Source organism: Crocuta crocuta, unplaced genomic scaffold, assembly GCF_008692635.1.
Source record: "Crocuta crocuta isolate KB4526 unplaced genomic scaffold, BGI_CrCroc_1.0 scaffold233, whole genome shotgun sequence".
Taxonomy (NCBI): domain Eukaryota; kingdom Metazoa; phylum Chordata; class Mammalia; order Carnivora; family Hyaenidae; genus Crocuta; species Crocuta crocuta.
Window position 1 is genome coordinate 2,863,360 of NW_027529526.1, and position 11,012 is coordinate 2,874,371.

Here is an 11,012-nt window from a genome sequence, read left to right on the forward strand (position 1 = left end):
TTTTTTTTTTTTTTTTTTTTTCTGGCAGCCACAGGAGATGTTGAAGAGGATGGTGGTTTATCAGACCGCGTTCAGACAAGTAAAGCGATACCTGTCGTGTGTCTGCAGTCCTCCCCGCCACCCCCATCCCTCCCACTCTGACTTCTCTCACTGCCAGGAGTGCCACTTGGCTCTGAGACAGGCCCAACCACCATCTGCCAGAGCCTCAGGCCAGAGCTGTGTTCCATTTGCCTGCAGCCGGGAGTTGGGAAGGGTCTCCTATCAGGAGGGGACCTTGGTTTTACTAGACTGCATCCCAACCTAAGAAAGCAGCAGCATCCCTGAGAGCCCTGCTCTTTGGCTACATTTGTTTAAAGAAGAGCAGGGCAGAGGGACCCCTCAGAGGGTCACCGAGGCCAAGATGGGCCCTCGCTCCAGCTCTAGGAGAAAATACAGGGTGGCCCGAGGTGTCTCCCTGCCCCTCCCCTGTATTGTCCCCTCAAGGCCGATCACGGCTGTATTTGGCACTGGACCAGGCAGGGAGGACGTAGTAGCCCAGACCCTCCACCTGCCTGGTGTGTTCCTGTGCACAAGGATATGGATGTTTCTCCCGGTTCATGAGGGGTATCTGACAGGCAGTCACTTACCTTCCCCCCTCCTGGGGGCTCATATTCACAGAGCCAGTCAATGGGCTGGCTGTGTCACCACCAGTGAACGAGATCCCAAGACAGAGAAGGATCTTGCAGCCAACCTCACCGATGTTAACTGCAGGCTTAAACAGAGAGGTTAGGAAACATGCCCATGAGGGCACAGCTACTGTCCGACCCTGGATTTGCATCCAGGAGGTCAGGTGACCCACAGTCAGGCTCCGCCTGCTGCACCATCCTGCCTCTCAAAGCACTGTGATTATGAGACAGACATTTAAGGGCCTTATTGTTTAGGGTACAGACAACCCTCAAAGGGAGAGAGGCTGGACGGTGAGGAGTGCAAGGACCTAGACTGGAAGTCAAACTCTGGTTCCATTACCCCCTGGCTGGATGACTTTGGACATAAATGTCAGCTTTCTGGGCCTCAGTTTCTCCGTCTCTTGCATGAAGGGTTGGCCTCCCTCTTCAAGGGCTGACCAGCTGTAGTGGCTTATAAGTCTATGATCTAAACTCACACATGACACAAATACTTGCCATCTGGCCCATCCTGAGGGCAGATTCTCACAGGGAGGAAAAAAGGGAAGACCACAGCCAGCACTATCCAGTTTTCCAGAAGAAACAGCCAGAAGTGGTCAGAGCCCTCAGTGAAAGAGCATTGACTCAATATCCTGCCTAGTGACCTCTCGTGCCTGTGGATTTGCTGCATCCCTTCCTCTGTCTGCCATCTGCCACCCACACACTGACCTGGGACTGGCCTCTGAGCTGGGCCAGCCTCTGGACTCTCAGGCTCTTGGGGCTGAGCCTGGCGATGAAGACTAATGAGGAGGGAGGGCAGACTGATGCCCAGGGAGTTTGGTCCTCCCTGTCTGCTGATACTTCGTCCTCATCCTGTGCCCAGAGGTTGGTTGCTGCATGCTGGGTGTAGAGAGGGCAGTGGCCCCTCCATGCTGCTGGCCACAGGCCTGCGGGGACACTTGGTGTGGCCTAGGGAACTGTGTCCAACATAGTCCAACAGGGCCCATGTGGGCCCTGCCACTGGGTGCAGCCCCCTGCCCATGGGGATGAACTATGGCTTTGCTGCCCTAGGACTCGGCGTGCCTGGACCCTCAGTCTGTGGACCCCAGGCTCCCTTTCTCTGTGCGCAATTCCTAGGAAGGCAGAGTGTGCTGACTCTGCCCCCCATCTTCCTTCTTGCCAGCTTGTGTCTACCTCTTGGGAGTACTGGTCCCACAGCCCTCCCCAAGCCAGAGCCCTTGAGCTCTGTCTCCTTCCTACCCTCCCCTGGCTAAGATTATGGGGAGGCCTCTTATATTCTAGATAAGCATTACATATAGAACAGTGCTGGGCACGGGGAAGCACAGACACCCCTATTCCTCCTGAAGCCTGACAATCCTTTGCTCCCCTCCCCCCAGTCGTCTTGTGGCGGATTCCCCAGGGAGAGCAGCCTCTTGCGCAGTGTTGTCTTTCTTTGGGGTCAGAGCACTGGGTGGAGACAAGCTGGGCTTCACCCTCAGAACCTGAACCGGGCCTCTCATGGGTCCCTGGCGGAACTCAGATAGGGCCTGAATGCCACGAAGCTGTGGGCGGATGACACCTTCCGCAAGGCCGACACTGGCTGCTCAGACCATCTGAATGGCAGTGAGTGCCCCGACCAGCTACAGACGCCCGCCCCACTGGAGTAGTGCAGGGTCCAGGGCTAGGCTCCTTCAAACGCCGTCATAGCTTCCTGCTTCTCCCCAGGCAGGGGCACTCTGGCTATTGGGGTTTCCCGCCTCCTCCCTGCATCCGCACCCAGGCCACATCTGCCCCGCTGCCCCCCCATGCTCGCTCTCCCCTACATCTGACCCATTCACACCTCTTCCTCTGCCTTAAGCTTGTTTCCTGCGTGACCCTCCGGGAACTCTGCTCTGTGGCCCTCACACCCTCCCTTTGCTTCCAGGATTTCCGGAAATATGAGGAAGACTTTGACCCCTACTCCATGGTGAGAGATAAGTCTCCTCCCCTGGGGAGTAATCCCAGGAATGGGGATGGGGGATTACAGTGTGTTCAGTGGTGGTACGTTCTGAGCCCTGTGGGTCCCGGGTATGAAGTGGGACACGTGAGGAGCCCCACGGATCCCCGACTGGTCTTTGGGAGGAAGGCTTCTTTCAAAACAGCATTCTGGTTTGACCCACAGGGCTGGTGTGTGTGTGCGTTGGGGCCCAGGAAGGTTATAACAGCAGTGCTGAGTGAGCACTGTGCACCAGGTGCTGTGTGGTTTGCTGGGGGGCATGCCCCGGCCAGCCCTCACGATATTCTCGGAAATAATGGATCTGGGACTTGCGTGGCCACCTCTGTGTGTGGTTTGTATTCCTGTGGCCCACATGAGGTCTGGGACCCCTCAGTTGAAGACCGATGGGTGTGGAGCTGGGAATGGCCTCCTTGTCCATGTGCTCTGTGGGGCCCCACCCTTACCCTGCAGGCTGACTCAAAGCTTCCAACTCTGTTCCCTCTAGTTCACCCCAGAGCAGATCATAGGGAAGGATGTCCGGCTCCTGCGCATTAAGAAGGTACGTGGCACATGGACGTCAGACAGCCACCACCCTTCTATGCCCCAGCCCCTTTCCATCTTGGTCTCCTGCTTCTCCTACTCTTGAGTTGACTCTTGGGTAACTCCTCAGGTCCCCTTTCTTCTCCTCTCTCCCCTGTGGATGTCCCCTTCTATGGTGGGACGACATACCCTGGCCCCACTTAGCGTCTGTGCCCCCTCTTTTCCCTGATGGCACTGCCATTGGCCCCATGGCTTCTCCTTCCCTCTCCATAGCCCTGTCGAGGCCCATAGGTGCCCATGGGCTGCTGTTTGCGTGGCTCCTTAAGGCCTGTTTTTCCCTACCCAGGAGGGATCCTTAGATCTGGCCCTGGAAGGCGGTGTGGACTCCCCGATTGGGAAGGTGGTCGTCTCGGCTGTGTATGAGGGGGGAGCTGCGGAGCGGCATGGTAAGTGGGGGCCAGCTATGCCCCAGTTTGGGGATGGTGCAGTAGTATACAAGGCCCCCCAGGAAAGCACACAGCTGCTGACCTGAGGGGGCTGACAATCGCTCAAGAATTCGCTGCCATCTGGATGGATCCATCAATCCACTGAGTCCCACATGTTGTCTGTGGGCATATGATAGTGCCAGGACTATGGGTATGCAGTGAACCAGACCCCACCCTGTCCTCCAGGATGATACTTGAGCTGAGCTTTAAAAGATAAGTCAGTGGGAAAGAACCTTCCAGGAAGAGGGGAGAGCACATGTAAAGGCAGGAAAAAAACCATCAAAACCTTCCCTGTCCTTTTAACTTTTTTTTTAATGTTTTATTTATTTCTGAGAGAGAGAGAGAGAGAGGCAGTGTGAGCAGGGGAGGGTCAGAGAAAGAAGGAGACACAGAATCTGAAACAGGCTCCAGGTTCTGAGCTAGCTGTCAGCACAGAGCCTGATGCAGGGCTCGAACCCACGAACTGTGAGATCATGACCTGAGCCGAAGTCCAACACTTAACCGACTGAGCCACCCAGGTGCCCCATTCCCTGTCCTTTTTTTTTTTTTTTAAATGTTTTTATTTATTTCTAGGAGAGAGAGAGAGACAGCATGAACAGGGGAGGGTCAGAGAGAGAGGGAGACACAGACTCTGAAATAGGCTCCAGGCTCTGAGCTGGCAGTCCGCACAGAGCCCGACGCGGGGCTCGAACCCACGAACCGCGAGATCATGACCTAAGCGAAAGTCGGACGCTTAACTGACTAAGCCACCCAGGCGCCCCATCCCTGTCCTTTTAAAATAAGGGCCGACATCTGTCAAGAACTCACCATGCCCCAGATGCTATTCTAAGTACCTGCACCTACTCTGTCTAAAGCATTCATTAACTCATTAACCCTATGACAACACCAGAACCAGGTACTGTTATTACTCTCATCTTACAGCTTAGGAAACTAAGGCACAGAAAGGTCTCATGTTTGTTCAAGGACCCATGGCTGGTAAGTGGTGGAGGTAGGCCTTGAATCCAAGCAGTTTTGTCATTTTGCTTTTTCTTGTCTTAAGCCCACTTACCTGCCAGTGTCTGAAACTCACCATTAGTGACTTTTAAAAAAAAAATTTAAACATTTATTTTTGAGAGAGAGAGAGAGAGGGAGAGAGACAGACAGAGCATGAGCAGGGGAGAGGCAGAGAGAGAGGGAGACACAGAATCTGAAGCAGGTTCCAGGCTCTGAGCTGTCAGCACAGAGCCCGACATGGGGCTCGAACTCACAAGCCATGAAATTATGACCTGAGCCAAAGTCAGATGCTTAACTGACTGAGCCACCCAGGCGCCCCAGTAATTTCTTCTTCCAAGTCCAGGAGCCTTTCGAGTACTCTTGAGTCTTCTGTGAAGGAATCGGTGGACTTGAAGGAGGAGCCTCAGGCCCCTCGCCTTTCCAGGACAGAGCAGGAATCCCATGGTCAGATCCCTCCTGGGCAGTGCTAGGCTGCAGACAGAATGAAGGGTGGGTGATAACATGGGCAGGTGGCAGAGTGCTGGGCCAGTCACCAGGCTGCTGGCAGCCAGGCCTCTGTGGGTTACAAAGGCGAGTCCAGGTCCACCACCTATGGCCCCCTGATGACCTTGGGCCTCTCACAGCCACACTCTGAGCCTTCATCTCAGCTGTGGAGTGGGGCCTGCTCAGGTAGGCAACTGCCATGGCCCACTGCTGCCCTCCCAGCCCATCTGGCACATCTTCGGGGAAGATACCCATCTGCTGTGTCTGACAGGGAAAGAGGACCAGAATAAATGGATGACTTTTCCAGGGGCCTTCCCTTCCTTACAAAGCTCCAGCCCAACCACTGCCTTATTGCTCCTGAGGCTCCATCTTGTGTTTGTACAAAAGGAGAAAGTGAAAGTCACCCGTTCCCGGGCCCACTGGCCAGAGGAAACTGCTGCCTATAGTCTGGTCCCACACTGCTTGGGAATTACCAGCAGCTGAAGAAAGTTTCTCCAGAAGCAGATGTGTTTTTAAGCCACTGCCATACCATGTTCAGTAACACACACCACATTCCTGTGGCCTCAGGCCTGCAAGGCATCTGGGTGATCTATTCAACATAATCCACAGAATGTTCTGTGGACAGCAGAACTGAGAGAAATTCCTTAAAAAAGCTTTTTTAAGGTTCTGAAGTTGAAGATGTATGAGAAACCATGCACAAAATCTACCCGCTTCTTGGAGAGCCACAATACATAGTAGCATGTGCAAGGCTCTGACAAGTCCTGCAGTGAATAACTCTGCTCAGCTTATAACTCAGCTTTTCCCAAACTTATTAGACCATAGGTCATTGTATCCAGGAAGACCTTTAACATCATTCATGTATTCAAGAAATGTACTGAATTCTTATTTTATGCCAGGTATTACGGTAAGTGCTAGGGGTATAACAGCCAACCAAGAGGCAGGCTCTGCCCTTCATGGAACTGACCATCTGGTGGGAGGGACCATCAACCAACCAGGATTATTAATTGTGAAAATGCTGAGCAGGAAAAGACTGGGATGCCATGGGCGAATAATAGGAAAGTTCTGCTAGAGATTGTGTGTGGGTCAGAGCAGTCTTCTCTGAGGAGGCATCAGACGTGGTGCTGATTTGATTTGAGCACTCGAAGAGAAGGAAGAGAAGCAGCCAGGGTCCCAGGTGGAACAGCATGTGAAGGATCTGGGGCAGGAGAGAGCTCAGCCCGCTCAGGGGCCTGATGCAGACTGGCAGGGCTGAAGCACACAAAGGGAGAGCTCACAGAACTAGCTCATGTTTCTGATAGCCTCGTGGGTGACACAGGTCTGCCTCCCTCTGTCATAGTAGAGACCTGGGCAAAGGCTAGGGTGGCAATGGCTCACCACTGGCATCCTGCCTCCACTGAGCTAGGGTGAGGGCGTGTGGACAGGGTGGGTAGGAAGTGCCCTTTGAGTAACCTAGTGGGCTGTTCCCCTCATGCTTTCTGAGCCCATCCCAGGATTAAGGAGTCAGGTTTCTTCTGCGGCCGTACAGTGACCCCCTGCCCCTCACCTTTGCCAAGCCCTGGGACACGCACATGTCACAGACAGGCTAGTTGACCAGTCAGTCTCATCTTCCTGCAGGTGGCATTGTGAAAGGGGATGAGGTCATGGCGATCAATGGCAAGATTGTGACGGACTACACCCTGGCTGAGGCAGAGGCCACCCTGCAGAAGGCCTGGAGTCAGGGGGTAAGAGCAACCCCCCTGCCTGTCTGCCTCCCCTGCCTGCCTGACTCAAACCCTGGCCTCTGCAGCCAGGCCTTAGAGTCAGGATGCCCCATCCCAGGGCGGGTGTCCAGGGTCCCGGAAATTCTTGGGTGGCACTCATATAACACATCCAGTCAATGGTTTCAATATGACAAGATGGGATTCAGAAAAATAAATGTCAGTTCCTGGCCTTGAGTCCAAAATAAAGATGGCACACATACCGACTCCAGAAGACCAGGTGTGGCAAGGTCTTCTCAAAGTGCACACTGATGAGGAATCAACGGTGCTTGGGGCTATTAGAAACCATTAAAAGAAACAGAGGGCCCAAAATGGAAGAGGGTCTGGTGGTAGTCTGTTCTGTGCTCATTAGACAGCCACCTGGGTCAAGGTCACCACATAAGGTTTCCCTGGCTGTGCACTGCACAATCCGAGGGGGTGCCCTCCTGCAGACTACAGTGTGGATGGTGCCCTCTCATGTTGTGCAATGCACAACCTGTGCAACTGTATGCAGGCAGCCGAGCCTGAGGTATTAAGTTCAGTGCCGAGGATGCTGACCAGATGGGCCTGGGACCCACATGAAGGGATATGGAGAAGAGAAGACTCGCGGGTAACACGATGACTGTCTTTGATTATCTGAAGGGCTACATTAGGGTAGAGGGAGCAGAAGTGTTCCCTGTGTTTCTTAAGGGCAGAACTGGATTGGATGGAGGGAGGCCCTGGGGAGAGCTTTCAGTTTACTGGTAGGAGCTATATTGCATGTTAGAGGGGCCCAGTGATATTTCACGTACTTTTTATGGGATACACCCAAGCCAAGGGTGGACAATGATGGATGAGCCAAGGAGGATGGCAGTGATGCCAGTGAGGGGATTCAAGTGTTAGGGTCAGCAAGCTGAAGTTCCCTGATTGGATGTGCCTCAGAATGGTCTAGGGAGATTGTTAAAAACACTATTTCCCAGGGCCTACCCCTGATTTCCAGGGGCAAGTCTACTAGTCTAGAGTTTTAAGAAATCACCCAGGTGATTCTGAGGTTGCTTCCCAGCCCTGGACCACAGATCAGCATTTGGGAAGAACTTAGTGTCATTCAAGGGCTTGTAAACCTTAGGCTCTATGGTCATGAAGCCCCAGAGACTGGAAGCTTCCCCATGGCAAGAAGGCCCCAGACGGCTGGCCTTGAGCCACCAGGAATGGGAATGGCGTGTCAAGGGAAGACATGCCATCAATCCCTGAGCATGCCCCAGAGTCACAGGGCCTCTCCCCACAGGACTGGATCGACCTCGTCGTTGCCGTCTGTCCCCCCAAGGAGTATGATGACGAGCTGTAAGTGTGTGCGGTACCTGGCCCTCTCCTTCCTCTTTCTCCTCCTCCACAATCTTGGCCGCCTTCTCCCAGTCTGTCCCCAGCTTTCATCCAGCCCGAAGGATCAGTCCGAGCACACAGCTTCTAGGAGTAATTGATCCTAAAAAGCTCCCGGGTTAGAGAAAGCCTAGAACTAAGTCATTGCCCCCAAGCATTGTCAGAGCTGCCTCCACGACTGTCTTGTCCAAATTCTTCTTGGCATTTGGAAAACTAAGACCCAGAGGTGGTCAAGATCTCAGGCCAGGTAAACATTGAATCTGGGACAGACTCAGGATTTCTGATTCCCCACTTGGGACTTCATCCCCTGCACCATCATCAGCTAGTTTACAGATTTCTGTGTCTTTTACTGTCCGGTAAAAGTTCTTCCTGATAGGTAACTGCATTCCCTCATGCTGAGTCTCTAAGCAGCCAGGACCACATCCTGTAGGATCTTCAGGGAGCCTTGGGCCAGCCTCCAGCTTGCTCTATGTTTCTGTTTGTCTGTCTCTCTCTATATATGCCCTTTCTCTCTTACCCTATCCTTTTCTTGCTTTCTCCATTCCTGACCTGAGTCTGTGCTCTTCTCTCTTTGTTACTGTGTATCCGTTTCTCCTCTGTCTGTCTGTCTCTCTGCCTCTCTGGTGTCTGGCTTCCATCCTGATTCTCACGCGCTCCCCCCTGCTCCTTATTCCTCACTTATTCCTCACCCCACTGCTTGCCTGTATGGGTGGTGCCTGCTTGCTTCCTCTGCCCAGCACTGGCTGAGTTGTGTGTATGTCTTGGAGAAATCAAGGTCTTGTAGCAATTAATTCTGGACCCAGGGCCTAGGTAGGACCCGAGACGGTAGCTAAGTGAAGAGAGAGATCTGATGGAGCTCTGCCTGGAAATAACCAAGCCATGTTTTGTGTTTCCTGCTCTGCTCTGCGTATGTAGCTCTTCTCTTCCCTCCTCTGCAGCCGAAAGCCCCCAGCCGGTCCGAAAGTTCCTTGAAGACCGTGCTCCCGTGCATAGACACGGGCTCCTCCTGCAGCTGGAGCCTGGCAGCCCCCCATGGTGAATAGGCAGGCGGGCTGCAGGGCCCTGTCTGTCCATGCTGCATGTAGTGGCCGTCTGCTGCTGGTGCTGGCAGGTTCTTTGGACTGGTGTCTGGAAAGCTGTACAAGGCGCCACCCCTGAAGTGCCATCCAGGCCTGCTGTGAGCCACCTTGGAATTCTATCCACCTCAAAGACCCTCCCACTCGGGGGAGCCAAGCAGAGCCCAGTTTGTAGCACGCTCGGGACCCGAGTATCCTGACTCACCGGAGACCTTGAGAGCAGCCACGGGTCCTATGCAGCTCCCACACAAGCAGGATGGGCAGTGAGCACTATTCTCTACTGGGCACAGACAGTGCATATGGGCTGGCTGAGCCCACAGGAAGTACAGCCTGGATACCCCCCCAGAGGTGCCCTCAGCGAAATGTGCCTCCCTTCCCTGGGAACGCCACCCTCTGGGAGCCCCTGCTCAACCGGCCCCCTGGGCTTGGGCAGAGCCGGGGCAATTAAGAGGCAACTAAGGCTGGTCCAAAGAACCAGGGTTGGCCTATCTGAGCTGCTCATGTCCTGTTGTGACTTGTCATGGCTTAAGCCCTGCTTGGACCAAACTGTCCCCTGTGCCTTCTCTCTTCCTTGGCTCAAGCTCCCTTGACAGTGTCCTCTGTGGAACACTGTGGAGCCCAGTTTGGGGATGTGTTTCCCACTCTGTGACAGAGCTGTGCTCATGGACAGAGCTGGCAGGTGGCCATGAAACTGGTGTTTGGTGTGGCCCAAGGCCCACAGCTGGCAGCATACGGGGCAGACCCAGGCCTGGACTTGTTGACTTTTCTGTTACAAGTTTCTCAAAACATGAGGGCCTCATGCTCCCAAGACAGTGGGCCCGCTGTGCCCTGGCTTCTGGGATGGCCTCGATGGCCCTCTGTTTTCTGCCACTGGTCACATGCTCTTTGTGAGGGGCCCCACACTGCCTTCTGGCCCCCTCCTGTCTCATCCCACCCCTTCTCCCTGGCCTCCTGTGTGCTGTGGCTGTGGCTGCTGTGGGGCCGCGTGGGGCCTGCCTGGTGCTGCCTGCTGTCAGCCCCTGCCCTGGGCTGCGTGTGCACCCACAAGGCCTGCACCCGCCTGGTCTGCTTCCTCTTCCCCACAGGACCTTCTTCTGAAGTGCAGAAGGAGAAGGCAGATTCACCCCTGGAAGTCAGCGAGCTCTGGACTCACCCTCCCAAACACAAAGCCTGGAACCAGCCTTGGGAGATGCCAGCCTGTAGGCATCCTTGAAACCTACGGCCAGCACCCAGGGATGTCAGACTCCCGCCGGCCCTGAAGTAGGGCTCCAGAAGGAACCCCGCAGGCCACTCCTCTGACGGCCACCATGGAGGGAGGAAGTAGCCATTCTGAAGAGGGCCCCTGGGATGCAGACTCTCATTTCTTCTCCCGGCCCTGTGAATTTGGTTTCTCCCAACACTGGGACACTACCCCCTTGAATTTGAACAGGCCTTGAATCCTGGGTTTCTCTCCCCTCCCTCTCCTCTTGCTTCTGCTAATTTCTGCCACAAACCTTCCTCCAAACTCATTAACAAAATAAACAGCTTTATTTTCCAACTTCCAGAAGTGAGTGTGGATTGGGGCAGCAGATTCAAGACTCTCAAACTGAAAAAAAAAAAATTACCAAAACAAACAAAACATGAGGCCTTGGCCCTTATTGAAGAGTAGGAAATAGGACCCAGCTCTGGAATCTGGGTCTGACATGAGGGCACGATCAAATGGCCAGTGGCTGGCTTCAAGCAAGTGG

The 11,012-nt window shown here is 54.1% G+C and overlaps 1 protein-coding gene across 5 annotated transcripts in view; it reads left to right on the plus strand.

Moving 5' to 3' along the window:
- USH1C (USH1 protein network component harmonin) overlaps positions 1-10,804 on the plus strand; it is a 47,854-nt gene extending 37,050 nt beyond the window's left edge. For 2 of the 5 annotated variants that reach the window (XM_077761125.1, XM_077761120.1), the window contains 7 exons: positions 2,566-2,607; positions 3,122-3,175; positions 3,503-3,602; positions 6,732-6,838; positions 8,118-8,173; positions 9,125-9,244; positions 10,371-10,804. In XM_077761125.1, the coding sequence (XP_077617251.1) occupies positions 2,566-2,607; positions 3,122-3,175; positions 3,503-3,602; positions 6,732-6,838; positions 8,118-8,173; positions 9,125-9,244; positions 10,371-10,383 (492 nt within the window). In that variant the 3' untranslated portion in view covers positions 10,384-10,804. Of the gene's footprint in view, positions 1-2,565; positions 2,608-3,121; positions 3,176-3,502; positions 3,603-6,731; positions 6,839-8,117; positions 8,174-9,124; positions 9,245-10,370 lie in introns of those variants that run through there. The other 3 variants (XM_077761122.1, XM_077761123.1, XM_077761124.1) reach the window with 3 other exon arrangements.
- The last annotated feature ends 208 nt before the right edge of the window (positions 10,805-11,012 follow it).